A 16753-nucleotide genomic window follows, 5' to 3' on the forward strand; every position below is an offset into this window, starting at 1 on the left:
CCCATCTTTGCCCATCAGTGCCGCCTTATCTGTGCCCATCGGTGCCGCCTTATCTGTGCCTATTAGTGCCGCCTTAACTATGCCTATTAGTGCCCACCGGTGCAGCCCATCAGTGCCCACCAATGCAGCCCATCAGTGCCCACCAATGCAGCCTATCAGTGCCGCCTAATCAGCGCACTTCAATGAAGGAGAAAAATGACCCGTTTGCAAAATTTTATAACAAACTATTAAAACATGATTTTTTTTTTTTTTTTGCATCTTTTTTTGTTTGTTTAGCAAAAAATAAAACTCCGAGCTGTAACTAAATACCACCAAAAGAAAGCTGGGAAAAAAATGATAAAAATTTCATTTGGGTACAGTGTTGTATGACCGCGTAATTGTCACTCAAAGTGCATCAGCGCTGAAAGCTGAAAATTGGTCTGGGACTGAGGGGGGTTTAAGTGCCCAGTAAGCAAGTGGTTAATGACCCTTTAATCCCCTTGGGATTCTTCACCTTTCTGTGCCCGTTATCCTCCCACTTTTTAAAGGAGAATGTATAGTGGCTTTACATATAATTTCTTTGTTAATCTTGATATTAAAAGTAACATTTTTAAAAATGTGTTTGTTTCCTTTTAATCAAACTAATATGAAATGCTACATATAAAATGGAAAAGGAGCCACCAATAAACTTGTACAGAGAATAATGGAATATAAAGTCTCATCGTGAGATGTATATATTCCCCTATATGTAAAAAAAAAAAAACAAACAAAAAAAATACTTTACTGTGAACATAGCTAAATAGATCTATTTGAACTATTTTTGCAATAAAGTATTGATTGTTTTTTTACATAGAAGGCGTATGTCACACGTGCCTTTAAAGTCCATCATGCTCTGTACATTTCTCGTGGCTCTTTTTCTAGTTATTTGGATGTGGCATCTTTTAGAAAGATAATTTTATCACTTCTAGTCTTAAAGTAGAACTATGGGTGAAACTTTTTTTTTTTTCATTTTGGATAGAGTAAGAGAGGAATATAACCCCTGTCCGATTTTTTTTCGCTATCTCTGTTTCATTGCGGAAATTTCACTTTACTCCCTGTCCCATAGCTAAACAGGAAGTGAAAGAAAATCCCTGCAAATTAAGGGAATTTCTTTGGGATCCCCAGAGCTGGTGTACCCATTGTAATATTTTCTCTCTTTTAGTTTTCTGGAGACAACCCAAAATTTGGGATTTTTTTTTTTTACTTCATTCAATGATCACTGTACACGGGACAATTACAGAGGATGAAATTCTTAGTAGTAGTAGTTTAATCCTATACAAAAAAAATAAAAAATCTAAAACCTAAAAACAATGTACCTTAAACCACCATCACCATGGCATCTTTTTTTTTTTTTAGAAATAAAGACTAATGATTAGAAACTTCACTCGAGGCAACTTAATCTTTTGTTGCCACTCTCTTATGTCATGACTTTTGAAGTCTTAAGCCTGGTACACACTAATGCCCTGTACACACGATCTGACATTCCGAAAACAAACTCCATGTTTTTTTTCTGACGACTGTTGGCTCAAACTTGTCTTGCATACACACGGGTCACACAAAGTTGGTCGGAAATTCCAAACGTCAAGAACGCGGTGGCGTACAATACGTACAACCAGCCGAGAAAAATTAAGTTCTATAGCCAGTGCTGCTCTTCTGCTTGATTCTGAGCATGTGTAACACTTTGTGTGCCGGAATTGTGTACACACGATCGGATTTTGTTGTCAGGATCTCAAATTTTGTGCGCCGGAAATGCCGATGGAAAATGTCCAATGGAGTCTACACACGGTCGAAATTTCCGACAAAAGGCTCCCATCGAACATTTTCCGGCAAAAAATCCAGCCATGTGTATGGGGCTACTTTCACACTGAAAGCATTAGCGGTAAAGCGCAGTTTTAGCAGCGCTTTTCGATCGCTAGTGGGGCACTTTTAACCCCCACTAGCGGCCAAAGAGAGGGTCAGAAACGCTCATTCATTTCAATGGGCAGGGTGTTTTGGGAGCAGTGTATACACCGCTTCCAAGCCACCCCAAAGAAGCACTTGGGCTTTCACGCTGGGGAGGCATGAGAACCGTTTTACAGGCGCTATTTTTAGTTCTGAAACTCCTGAAAAGCACCTCAGTGGGAAAGTGCCCTAACAATTTTTTATTCATTCAACCCAGCAGGCTAAACGAAAGAGAAAACTGGAGAGCTCGGGAGGAGAAGCTGCACGAACTATCCGATGTTAGTAAACTGATCTCCCCTTCGGAGTTATTGTGTTCTGACAGGGGATCAGAAGATGTTGCAGGAGGCTTGGCTATCAGCATCCTCACAGCTGATTCACAAGCTTGTAGACTGTCAACCTGTAGCTGGCTTCACTTAGGCTGCATTCACACCTGAGCGTAGCATTTTCAAGCGTTTTTTGCTGCGTTTTTTACCGCAATTTGCTGCGAATTTGTGCAGGGCAAAAGGTCACCAATGTTGAAAGAAGAAAAACGCCCAAACCAGCCCGATTCGCGTGACAAAAAAGGGTCCGGAACTTGTTTGAGCTTCAGGCGTAGGGCTTCAGGTGACTTGGAGTGGAGATGTGAACCATCTCCATTGAGAATAATGGATTTTTTCCCCTCCAGCGTTTTGTAGCTTCAGGCGTCAAGCTACAAAACGCTCAGGTGTGAATGGGGTCTTAACCCTGCCCTCTACTTTCTGAATTGAGAGCTGAAACCCTTCCACTGTGAGCTGCAGTTTCCCGAAGGGGCAGTGCATGGAGCATTGTGGTTAAAGTGGTTGTAAACCCTTACAACACACTTTGACCTACAGGTAAGCCTAGATTAAGGCTTACCTGTAGGTCCAAGAAATATCTCCTAAACCTACACGGTTTAGGAGATATTTGCAGAAAGACAGGCACCGCTGTCTACGGCGCATGCGCCATAGACAGCAGCGCGCAGGCACACTGAGCGCAGCACATGTCAACGGCGATATGTCGCGCATGGCGGCTCCCGTGCGCATGCGCGGGAGTGACGTCATCACGGTTTCGCCGAATGACAGCGGCGGAGCCGCAGTGCCCACTGAGAAGATGGATGCGCCGGACTACAGGGGACAGCGGTGACTTCGCTGGCTCTTGTGTCAGGTAAGTGACACATAATGGACTACTATGCGATGCATAGTAGTCCATTATGCTTTACCTTTGCAGGGAATCAAAGAGGAAGTAAACCCATCAGGGTTTACCTCCTCTTTAAGTTTGATTTTTTTAATAACGTAAGAAATTTGAGAAAAAGATAGTACTAATAATTTGTATTAATAAAACTTTGTAATTGGTTTCCTAGTGAAGCCACTTCTGTCACAGTGATTAAGGGTCCTCTATACCCGGGTTGTTGATCATTTTTTTCTTGTATGGTGTACAATTTGTTTTGTGTTTAGTGAAAGTTTTTTCTTACTTTTAGACTGCGCATCACATAATAACTAGATTTAGGACCCATTTAGACTGTGACAAATGAGCAGTACAATAATAAGTCAGTCTACAGAGGCACCCTTAAAGAGGAAGTAAACCCCACAAAAAAAATGCTATTTTTAAAATATTTCTATGTTTATTAACATATCCAAGCAAAAGATATATTAATAACTCCAAAACGAGCGCTGGAAGTACCTTTTTTAGTAGTTTTATTTTTTTGTATCTTCCGGGTATCGTCCGCGCCATTCTTTGTGCTGTTTTAAGAAGCCGATGCGGACGTCACTTCCGCCCTTAGTTCGTATCCCTGCCGAAATCTCGCGCGTGCGCTGTAGCATCGTAACCAAGCCTCGTTCTCAATTGCCGTTACTACAGCAACAGAGCATTGTTCAGTCACAAGGGGGAATATCAGGAAGACCAGAATAATTACAGCATCGCGAGACTTCTCCTCTGTGCCATTCAGAGGAGAATCTCACGCACAGTAAATTCTAGGCAAGCAGGAAAGAAACAAATGGCATTATATAAATGCCGCCGTTGAAAGTGCATACTGCGCAATCGCGCATGACGTCATGAACATTAAAAAGATGATTTATATCATAACTACACAAGTAAGTGCACTTTCACAGGCAGCGATCAGCTGCCTGTGTTATGTAGTATCTGATAAGCTTACCTTGTATCTGAGGGTTTACAACCACTTAAAAGCTGCAATGTGTAAGTGCTTTCTTTTGCGTTACGAAATTAGTTATGGATGTAAAGTGCAATACATGTTTATATGTAAAAGATGTTCTAGAAATAATGGAACCATTATCTAAGACATCAATTTACATGCTTACTTAAAGAAAAAAAAGATATATATATATATATATATATATCACAAAAGTGAGTACACCCCTCACATTTTTGTAAATATTTTATTATATATTTTCATGTGACAATACTGAAGAAATTACACTTTGCTACAATGTAAAGTAGTGAGTGTACTGCTTGTATAAGAGTGCAAATTTTCTGTCCCCTCAAAACATCTGAACACACAGCCATTAATGTCTAAACCACTGGCAAAAAAAAGTGAGTACACCCCTACTTGAAAAAGTCAACATTGGGCCCAAAGTGTAATATTTTGTGTGGTCACCATTATTTTCCAGCACTGCCTCAACCCTCTTGGGCATGGAGTTCACCAGAGCTTCACATTTTGCCATTGGAGTCCTCTTCCACTCCTTTGTGATGACATCATGGAGCTGGTGGATGTTAGAGACCTTGCGCTCCTCCACCTTCTGTTTGAGGATGCCCCGCAGATGATCAACAGGGTTTAGGTCTGGAGACATGCTTGACCAGTCCCTTACCTTTACCTTCAGCTTATTTAGCAAGGCAGTGGTCATCTTGGAGGTGTGTTTGGGGTCGTTATGTTGGAATACTGCCCTGTGGCCCAGTCTCAGAAGGGAGGGGATCATGCTCTGCTTCAGTATGTTACAGTACATGTTGGCATTCATGGTTCCCTCAATGAACTTTAGCTCCTCAGTGCTGGTAGCACCCATGCAGCCCCAGACCACCATGACACTCCCACCACCATGCTTGACTGTAGGCAAGACACACTTGTCTCTGTGCTCCTTACCTGGTTGCTGCCACACGTGCTTGACACCATCTGAACCAAATAAGTTCATCTTGGTCTCATCAGAACATAGAACATGGTTCCAGTAATCCATGTCCTTAGTCTGCTTGTCTTCATAAAACTGTTTGTGTGCATCATCTTTAGAAGAGGCTTCCTTCTGGGGCAACAGCCATGCAGACTAGGGGTGCAACGGATCGGCACCAATCCGCGATCCGAACGGGTCACCCCACTCGGATCGGCACCACGTCTTGGCCTTAGGAAAGGCCACGGCTTCGGCCTAGTTCCGAAGTGGCAGCCATCTTGGTACATGCGTCGGTGTTTACAATGTGATCGCTCCGTCACGGAGCGATCACCTGTAAACAAACCGGCATCATGATGACACCGGTTCCTCTCTCCCCTCTGTGTACTGATCTGTACAGTGGAGGGGAGAAATCGGATGGCAGCCACAGCCATCTGAGCAATACCCTGCAATACTTACCCTGCCAATACTCTGCAATACATACCTTGCCAATACTCTGCAATACATACCCTGCCAATACTCTGCAATACATACCCTGCCAATACTCTGCAATACTTACCCTGCCAATACTCGCCAATACTTACCCTGCCAATACTCGCCAATACTTACCCTGCCAATACTCGCCAATACTTACCTTGCCAATACTCTGCAATACTTACCCTGCCAATACTCGCCAATACTTACCCTGCCAATACCTACTCTGCAATACCCTGCAAATACTTACTCTGCAATACTTACCCTGCAATACCCTGCCAATACTTTGCAATACTTACCCTGACAATACTCTGCAATACTTACCCTGCTAATACTCTGCAATACCCAGCAATGCCCTAGCAATAATCTGCAATACCCTGCCAATACTTATCCTGCCAATATTCTGCAATACTCTGCCAATACTTACGCTGCCAATACCCAGCCATACCCATCCATGCTCAGCCAATATTACACTGGGGGAGATGACGTGGATATTACAGTGGGGGAGATGTATATTACAGTGGGGACTATATGGTGGTGGCATTTTCACAGGTTTTTGTAAATTCTATTATTATTTGCTGATCCGAAAAATGATCCGATCCATGACTCTGATCCGAGGAACGATCCGATCCGTGAGTTTTTTGATCCGTTGCACCCCTAATGCAGACCAATTTTATGCAGTGTGCAGCGTATGGTCTGAGCACTGAAAGGCTGACCCCCCACCCCTTCAACCTCTGCAGAAATGCTGGTGCCATTCATACGTCTATTTCCCAAAGACAATCTCTGGATATGACGCTGAGCATGTGCACTCAACTTCTTTGGCTGATCATGGCGAGACCCATTCTGAGTGGAACTTGTCCTGTTAAACTGCTGCATGGTCTTGGCCACTGTGCTGCAACTCAGTTTCTGGGGCTTTGGAATCTTCTTATAGCCTAGGCCATCTTTATTTAGCGCAGCAATTCTTTTTTTTTTTTAAGATCCCCAGAGAGTTTTTTGCCATAAGGTGCCATGTGACCAGAATGAGAGGGTGAGAGCGAAAACACCAAATTTGACACACCTGCACCCCATGTACACCTGAGACCTTGTAACACTAATGAGTCACATGACACTGTTGAGGGAAAATTGATAATTGGGCCCAATTTGGACATTTTCACTTAGGGGTGTATTCACTTTTGTTGCCAGCAGGTTAGACATTAATGGCTGTGTGTTAAGTTATTTCATGGGACAGCATATTTACACTGTTATATATGGTTGAGCCTGATGTTCGAGTCGAATGTAAGTTGGACACGAACATCGGGTGTTCGCCTGTTTGCCAAATAGCGAAATATTTGGGATGTTTGCGGCAAATTTGAAAGCCACGGAACACCCTTATTAAAACCATGGAAGAAATCAAAAGTGCTAATTTTTAAGGCTTATATGCATGGTATTGTCTTAAAAAGTGTTTGGGGACCTGGGTCCTGCCCCAGGGGACATAGATCAATGCAAAACAAACGTTTTAAAAACAGACGTTTTTTCGGAAGCAGTAATTTTAATAATCAATCCAAGTAGCAGGTAACAACAGTGGTCGATTAAAAGGCCGAGGTTGGTGCACGTGGAAGTCAGAAACATGGTTTAAAACAGCAGGCAAAGACATTGTCGGTAAACAGGCCAGGGCCAGTTAACGTCAAAGGTAGAAACATGGTAGGAAGCAAATGATCCACACAGATATTTGAAACAGAAAATGGCAGTCTGTTAAAAATGAGGGGAATTAATATGTAATGGATGTGTGATATACTTCTGAAGCAATCTCCGATACACAGGCCAGGTTGAGAGGGACATTATAACTTTTCTTCTAACTCCTCCTCTGCTGCATACACAACATCTCTTTTGGCGTCTTCTTACGGATTCTGTGGGGGGAATGTTATAGGGAAAATGTTGCTCATGAAGTTGACTCACACTGTCAGAACGAATGCTTCCTGGGGCTGGTCCTTGCTGGTAAATCAGGGCAGTGACAATGTCTTCAATATATTTGAGGTAGGTGATTTGTTGGTTTTCAGTTGCTTTCTGGTAGCAGACAAACAAGTTAAACATGGGCAAATGAAAGAGATTAAATGCAACTTTTTTTATACCAGTAACAGGACTTCCGGGTTGACAAATATGGTTGTAGCATCTGATCATTTAAATCCACCTTAAACAGATTATAGTTGTGGGCACATTCAGGCTTTACAACGGGGCAGCGTCTTCTCTGAATCTCCACCAAGCTGTCATCGTGCATGGTAGTGAGGATGTGAACATCTTTCTTGTCCCTCCACTTCATGGCCAACACTTTGTCATTTCTCATAAAAGCAGAATCCTGGTTTTGTAGCTTTTTTGTCAATAAATTTTGTGGGAAGCCCTTCCTGTTTTAAAAATTTTTTTTTTTTGTTTAAGGTACCTGCGGGATAGTTTTTTTTATGTTAAAGGTAACAATAAAGGGGCAAGCTAGTATAATAATTGTCCACATATAAATTGTATACTTTTTTGAACAGGGGGTATGCCAACTCCCAGAAAAAATTCCCTCTGGTTACGATGTATGTGGGGCACTCAAGGGGCTGGAGCTGGGAGTCTTTGCCTTCATAAATACAGAAAGTGTACACGTATCCAGTGGCTCGATCACAAAGTTTGTTTATTTTTAACCTGTACCTGGCTCTCTTACAGGGAATATACTGCTTGAACTGCAGCCGGCCAGTAAAGTGGATAAGGGATTCGTCCACACAGATACTTTGGTCTGGTATAAACACTTCAGGAAATCTCTGGGAAAAATAATTTATTAGGGGGCATATTTTGTACAATTTGTCATGGTTAGGGTGATCTCGGAAGGGCACTGGGAATTGTCGTTAAAATGTAGGAAACACAGAATCATGTCATAGCGTGTCCTGGACATGACAGCAGAATATATCGGCATGTGGTGGATGGGGACCAGTAGGCATGCAGTTTGCTGTTCTTTGTAAGGTCCATAAAACATTTTAATTCGTCTAGTGTGAGACGTCACCAATGGAAGATATGGGCAGAGGACGAATTGGGGTTGGTGGCAATAAATTGTTTTGCATAGAGATTTGTTTGGTCCGTCATATTCTGCAACATATCTTCTGATAAAAATAAATAAAAATAATCTAATTGGAAAAAATTTGTAGTATTGGGCTTTACACCTAGCGGTAAAGGGGGGATTATAGCGGATCCTGAGCTGGCAGGCAACCATAAGGGGTTTGCCAGGGCATCGGGAAGATAGGAGTGGACCCAGGTTCTTTGGGTTGGATGTGTAGTTCCAGTACTGGTACTGGGCTCCTCTTCCTGGGGTCTGGCGCTGCTGGTGGTAGGCAGGTCTTCTGATCTTGATCCTAATCTCCTTATTCTTTTAGAAGGGACGCTTTCCACTGCAATCCACTACCCTCTACTGACTCGTATTCTGAACCAGAATCGGATGATGGGAGCTCCCTGCTGCTCTCATTATCTGACATAGTAAGCATAGTATATGCCTCCTCAGGTGTGTAAACTCTTTTGGCCATGATGGCGGGCCTGTGTGATGATACTGATGGTGGGTTTGTATGCTGCTACTGCTGGTGGTACTGACAGGTCACTGATGGTGGGCCTGTGTGGCGGTACTGATGGTGGTACTGACAGATCACTGATGGTGGACCTGTGTGACTATACAAATGGCGGGCCTGTGTGACAGTACTGATGGCTGCCCTGTTTGATGGTACTGCTGGTGGTACTGACAGGTCACTGATGGTAGACCTGTGTGGCGGTACTGCTGGTGGTGATTGGCTGTTTACCCTGATCGCGGATGGGCTATGTCCGAGGGACACGCGCCATCCACAATCACTGCGATGCGTGCCTCCTGCTGAGAAAAGTGGCATAGTGTGGCATGCTTCCTGGCCTGCCTGGTTATGTGGAGGGAGGGAGATTTTACAGGTTCTGGTGGGCACCCCTTTTCTATTTATATGGGAGTTGTCTTGTCTCAAGATCTACATTCACACCACCCCTAGGACCCATATACTGATCAGCTTATAGCCCTGATAATCCTCAGGGGGACATATCCCTGAATATTTGTTCCATTTATCTTGTGTTGGTTTACAAACTGATTTGTGTTATTGCATGCAAGTTACTTTACTTTACTGTATTTTATTTCTTCAATGATCAACATGGTTGGGGTGGGAAGGGCCGGTTGGGAGTTCTTTTCCTGGCTTTCTCCAACCACACTCCCGCATAAACCTGCGTTTCATCCCCAGTCATGTACTGGTGAGCGTGATAGCAATATTTTTCTAACGTTTTAGCCCTCAGGGATTGTAATCTATAATGGAAACCTCTCTTTGTTATTCACCTACTTTCTGGTACTTTTCTGCTGTATTCCTTCTGTTTCTATACTTTCCTACCTTTTCCCTATCCCTCTTTCTTCCCCGCACTTTACTGCCTTCCCCATATCCTATCGCCTAACCCTCCCCCCACCTGATTATGGATGTTATCAGAGTGCTCTCGCTTAATGCTAAAGGACTTGATGTCCCTGAAAAAAGATGGATGTTATTACAGGATTTGCACTTAAGACGGGTGTCGCTTTTTTTCAAGAAACCCATTTCAGAGATGACAAATTACCCATACTCAAGAACAGGTTGTTCCCGATGACATATTCTACCAACTCAGCAGCTAAGTCACGGGAGTTTCTATTTTTATATTGAGTAAAGTACCATGGACGTGTCTGGACACCATCACAGATCCCAATGGACGTTTTCTGTTCTTAAAGGGCATGATTGGCGGCATCAGGATGACATTGGCTAATTTCTATGTCCTCAGTAGTCATCAGGACCTCTTCATATGCAAAAATCTTGAAAAATTCCTTGAGTTTGCTGAGGGCCCACTGATTTGCAGAGGTGACTTTAACGTCCCCGTAATTCCCTTCCAAGGACACCTTTTCAGGGTTTTTTCCTGGCTCCCGCAAAAGTATTGCACAATCCTTGCATAGGGCCCAACTGGTGAATGTTTGGTGCCTTCTGCAATCAGACAAGGGACTACACATTCTATTGTTTGCCTCATAAACTATACTCATGTGTAGACTACTTTCTTATCCTTCGCAGCCAATTGCACGCAGTATGGGATTCCTCTATAGGTTCGATTACATGGTCAGACCATGCCCCTGTGACCTTGTTCTACACACTCACCGATGCCCTCACATCAAAGACTAAGATGTGGAGGCTGAATGAGAGCCTCCTACAATATAGAGAAATGCTGACTAATGTCACTAGAGAGCTGGATTTTTATTTCCAAACTAATGACACATCAGGTAAAAACACATTTTATCTATGGGCTTTTACCACCTTCCAAACTACAATCTTAAATTAACACTTACTGTTCTGAGCCCCCTATAAGGTTGCCTTCACACTAATACAGCGCAGTGCATCTGCGACATTCCTGGGTTCGCTGCGCTTTGCCATAGACTTCTGTTATATCCTGCAGGTGTGGTACACTCTCTGAAAGCGTTTGTTATAAGCTGTAAGATGGCGGGTCGAAAAGCCCAGACTGCGATCTACCAATCACCTGGCTGAGATCTACTGGTTGCTGACCCCCGATAGAACATCCACACATTATCCAAAACGAAGAAAAACCCAGTTATGGCTTAACGTACACTTTAATGACCCATCCATCCCTAGAAGCATATAACCACCTTTCATTTCCATACATTTCAACTTAGAAACGTAGAAGAGTGACAGCAGAAAAAGACCTAGTGGTCCATAGAATCTGCCCTTTTCCCTGTCTGTGAAACCAACAGGAGTGAAGAAAACATCAGGTATTTTTGTGTATGGAGGAGCATAGCACTGCATGTGATAACACGTGGGAGGCGAGAGTCCTTAGCCCAGTGTAAACTATGAGCAGTGATTCTGAGCTTACACAGAGCTGTCTTTCCCAGCTCCTGAAGGCTGAACAGAATGATAGGTGATCATATTTTGCTGTGGTGGAAGTATTTAAAGTGAGCCTGTGGATAGGTTTTACACCTTCGTGCTTGAAAACTGGATTCAGTTCTGCAAATATTTAAAGCCCATTTAAACCCTTGTTATTTATTTCTGTAATGTAGCCAGGTTGCATATGCAGTAGTCAGTAGGGTTCTACTTTACTTTTTACACTGCAAAGTCCTACAGCAAGGGTAAAAATACCCTTCTAATCCAGCACTCTCAGTCTCTGAGCAAAGCTGTTGATTGCATTATTATGGGTCTATATTTTGCTACTAGTGTTGATGGCTTACATGGTACAATACTCTGACACTGTCATGATTTGGAGAATAAATTGTGCTCTAAACCAGATATCTTCACTGTAAATACAAAGCTAAACTCATTAGGCATCATTCTTGTCTGAAAACGTGTCTCTGCATACTCATACATAGTTCTGTAATACTATCAGAAGTCCAACAGGAACAAAATAACGGTTCACCATAATGCAATACTTGGCTCCTAGCAGCCTTTGCTTATGAAATTTGCCTGTTCATTTTTGTTAATTAATCACCAAGCTAATAGCACCTGTGTTACTTCAGACAAAGTGTATGGAAGATGACAGCCCACCTACATACTATCCTATCAAAAAAAAAAAAAAGAACAATGAAAAACAGGGAAACAAAAACAAAACAAGAAGAAAACTGATTATACAGAGGTACCCATATACCAGAATTTCTAATCACCTGTGTTCATGATACTACTATAGTGTCTGCACATCATGAAGGCTAGGCAATGTGTATCATGGAGAGGAATTGGGTAACTCTTGGGTAAGATACCCTTTGATTATATGAAAAAATGGATGCAACCTACTGTATATGCTGACATGCTTTTAATTACAATGCCTTGAAAAAATATTCTTACCCCTTGAAATGTTCCACATTTGTCATGTTACAACCAAAAACAAAATAAATATCTGAAAAGTGTGGTGTGCATTTGTATTTAGACCCCTGAGCCAATACTTTGTAGAACCTCCTTTTGCTGTGATTACAGCTGCAAGTCTTTTGGGGGATGTCTCTACCAGCTTTGCACATCTAGAGAGTGAAATATTTGCCCATTCTTCTTTGCAAAATAGCTCAAGCTCTGTAAGATTGGACAGAAAGAATCTTTGAACCACAGTTTTCAAGTCTTGCCACAGATTCTCAATTGGATTTAGGTCTTTGACTGGGCCATTCTAACACATGAATATGCTTTGATCTAAACCATTGCATTGTAGCTCTGTATGTATGTTTAGGGTCTTTGTCCTGCTGGAGGGTGAACCTCTGCCCCAGTCTCAAGTCTTGCAGACTTTAACATGTTTTCTTCTAAGATTGCCCTGTATTTGGCTCTATCCATCTTTCCATCAACTCTGACCAGCTTTCCTGTCATGCTGAAGGAAAGCATGCCCACAACATGATGTTGCCACCACCATGTTTCACAGTGGAGATGGTGTGTTCAGGGTGATGTGCAGTGTTAGTTTTCCGCCACACATAGTGTTTTTCTTTTAGGCCAAAAAGATACATTTTGGTCTCATCTGACCAGAGCACCTTCTTCTTTATGGTTGCTATGTCCCCCACATGGCTTCTCGCAAAACTGCAAATGGGACTTCCTATAGCTTTCTTTGAACAATGCATTGCTTCTTGCCACTCTTCCTTAAAGGTCAGATTTGTGGCATACACGACTAATAGTTGTCCTCTCAACAGAGTCTCCCATCTGAGCTGTGGAGTTACCATGGGCCTCTTGGCTGCTTCTCTGATGTCCAGCCTGTCAGTTTAGGTGGACGGCCAGGTCTTGGTAGGTTTGCAGTTGTGCCATACTCTTTCCATTTTGAATGATGTATTGAACAGTGCTCTGTGAGATGTTTAAAACTTGGGATATTTTTTTATAACCTAATCCTACTTTAAGCTTCTCCACAACTTTATCCCTGACCTGTCCAGTGTGACCCTTGGCCTTTATAATGCTGTTTGTTCACTAAGGCTCTCTAACAAACCTCTGAGGGCTTCACAGAATAACTGTACTTATTCTGAGAATAAATTACACAAAGGTGCACTCAATTTACTAATTAGGTGACCTCTGAAGGCATTTGGTTTCATTATATTTTGGGTATCTGAGTAAAGGGGGCTGAATACAAATGCACGCCACACTTCAGATATTTACAGTGCCTTGCGAAAGTATTCGGCCCCCTTGAACTTTTTAACCTTTTGCCACATTTCAGGCTTCACACATAAAGATATAAAACTTTTATTTTTTGTGAAGAATCACCAACAAGTGGGACACAATTGTGAAGTGGAATGAAATCTATTGGATTTTTTAAACTTTTTTAACTAATAAAAAAATAAAAAGTGGGGTGTGCAAAATTATTCGGCCCCCTTGCGTTAATACTTTGTAGAGCCACCTTTTGCTGCGATTACAGCTGCAAGTCGCTTGGGGTATGTCTCTATCAGTTTTGCACATCGAGAGACTGAAATTCTTGCACATTATTCCTTGCAAAACAGCTCGAGCTCAGTGAGGTTGGATGGAGAGCGTTTGTGAACAGCAGTTTTCAGCTCTTTCCACAGATTCTCGATTGGATTCAGGTCTGGACTTTGACTTGGCCATTCTAACACCTGGATACGTTTATTTGTGAACCATTCCTTTGTAGATTTTGCTGTATGTTTGGGATCATTGTCTTGTTGGAAGATAAATCTCCGTCCCAGTTTCAGGTCTTTTGCAGACTCCAACAGGTTTTCATCCAGAATGGTCCTGTATTTGGCTGCATCCATCTTCCCCTCAATTTTAACCATCTTCCCTGTCCCTGCTGAAGAAAAGCAGGCCCAAACCATGATGCTGCCACCACCATGTTTGACAGTGGGGATGGTGTGTTGAGGGTGATGAGCTGTGTTGCTTTTACGCCAAACATATCGTTTTGCATTGTGGGCAAAAAGTTCGATTTTGGTTTCATCTGACCAGAGCACCTTCTTCCACATGTTTGGTGTGTCTCCCAGGTGGCTTGTGGCAAACTTTAGACGAGACTTTTTATGGATATCTTTGAGAAATGGCTTTCTTCTTGCCACTCTTCCATAAAGGCCAGATTTGTGCAGTGTACGACTGATTGTTGTCCTATGGACAGACTCTCCCACCTCAGCTGTAGTTCTCTGCAGTTCATCCAGAGTGATCATGGGCCTCTTGGCTGCATCTCTGATCAGTCTTCTCCTTGTCTGAGCTGAAAGTTTAGAGGGATGGCCAGGTCTTGGTAGATTTGCAGTGGTCTGATACTCCTTCCATTTCAAAATGATCGCTTGCACAGTGCTCCTCGGGATGTTTAAAGCTTGGGAAATCTTTTTGTATCCAAATCCGGCTTTAAACTTCTCCACAACAGTATTACGGACCTACCTGGTGTGTTCCTTGGTCTTCATGATGCTCTCTGAGCTTTCAACAGAACCCTGAGACTATCACAGAGCAGGTGCATTTATACAGAGACTTGGTTACACACAGGTGGATTCTATTTATCACCATCAGTCATTTAGGACAACATTGGATCATTCAGAGATCCTCGCTGAACTTCTGGAGTGAGTTTGCTGCACTGAAAGTAAAGGGGCCGAATAATTTTGCACGCACCACTTTTCAGTTTTTTATTTGCTAAAAAAGTTTAAAATATCCAATAGATTTCGTTCCACTTCACAATTGTGTCCCACTTGTTGGTGATTCTTCACAAATAATTAAAATTGTATATCTTTATGTTTGAAGCCTGAAATGTGGCAAAAGGTTGAAAAGTTCAAGGGGGCCGAATACTTTCGCAAGGCACTGTATTTGGAAAAAAATTGGAAACCGATTTATCATTTTCCTTCCACTTCACAATTATGTGCCACTTTGTGTCAGTCTAACACGTAAACTCTTGGTTGTAATTTGACAAAATGTGAAGCATTTCAAGGGGTATGAATACTTTTAAGGCACTGTAGTTATGCACTTACACTTTTAGTATCTGTAAATGACACACAAAAGACATAACATATGTTATTAGCAGAAAGTGTTTTAAAAGTTAATTTGGTCCTCAGTGAGGCACATGGCATTGTGGCAATTGTTTTGCTTATATTGGGTACTTTGTATTCTCTGCAGAATGTTCAGCTGTCTCTCCTCACTGAGCGGGGAATGGGGGAGGCTGTGCAGGAGTTTGTTGACAAAGAAGAGAAGGATGCCATAGAAGAACTGGTAAAATTCCAGCTGGAGAAGACACAACGTTTTCTGAAAGAACGAAACATTGATGCCGAAGAGGAGAAGATTGATGAAGAGGTAGGCCTGATTATATTTCGTTTCTACCTATTAGAGCTGCTATCTAGGCACTGCTTGCTTTGTTGGGTACTTTTCTTTGTTTTCAAATCAAGCCCCTTGGGTCCTTGGCTCAGGAAGCACATTTACTTCCTTTCTGCCTATTCACTGTCAGCTGTCAAATTCCCAAGGCTCATACAAGGGTTCCAGAAGAAAAAACACATGCTGAGTTTGGGCTTGATCTTATGCAGGCACCATGGGTTTCCTGAACGTCAACGGTATCATTATCATTGAAATGGCTTAGGCAAGTTCAGACTCACAGGGTAGTAGGCAAAATGTGTGAAAATTGCAGATAAAATAGTTTTTTTGTTTACTTTAATTTCATGCAAACCTGATTTGGAGACATTTCCCCAAGTATGTGAATGAAGGCTAGTCAGCCTATTATTTCTGCCTGATACCCCAGGTGCTCTGGTATGTACATTTTGACCAACTCTGAGAGCCTTTCTCTGCCAGCTGCTCATCATTAACCACCTCAATACAGTGCACTTACAGCCCCTTCCTGCCCAGACCAGCTTTCAGTGCTCTCACAGTTTGAATGACAATTACTCAGTCATGTAAACACTGTACCCATATGAAACTTGCGTCCTTTTTTTCACACAAATAGAGCTTTCTTTTGGTGGTATTTAATCACTAATGGGTTTTTTATTTTTTGTGCTATAAATAAAAAAAAGGGGAAACAACCTGCGCTACGGGATTAAACAAGATACCAAACGACCCAAAGAAAGGGTCTCTCGGAAGCTGCAACTCTAATGTACACCAAAAATACGCAAAAACAGAATGGGAAAAAATGAATTGCGCTAACCTATAAATAAAACATATAAATATATGTGCAGACCCAAAAGTGAAAAATTAACAATCAAGTGCTAAATGCAACTGAATATCTCCAGTCGTCTCATCAAAAAATAAATAAACCACAATTGGTGCTGAAACAAATACCCA

The 16753-nt window shown here is 42.2% G+C and overlaps 1 protein-coding gene across 2 annotated transcripts in view; it reads left to right on the forward strand.

Annotated features, from left to right (window-relative positions):
* MRE11 (MRE11 double strand break repair nuclease) overlaps positions 1-16753 on the forward strand; it is a 594456-nt gene that overhangs the window by 309366 nt on the left and 268337 nt on the right. For both annotated transcript variants that reach the window (XM_077484966.1, XM_077484967.1), the window contains exon 13: positions 15605-15778. In XM_077484966.1, the coding sequence (XP_077341092.1) occupies positions 15605-15778 (174 nt within the window). The remainder of the gene's footprint in view (positions 1-15604; positions 15779-16753) is intronic.

Source organism: Lithobates pipiens, unplaced genomic scaffold (assembly GCF_037356315.1).
Source record: "Lithobates pipiens isolate NorthernLeopardFrog02 unplaced genomic scaffold, aLitPip1_a1.2 Scaffold_17, whole genome shotgun sequence".
NCBI classification, from domain to species: Eukaryota; Metazoa; Chordata; class Amphibia; order Anura; family Ranidae; genus Lithobates; species Lithobates pipiens.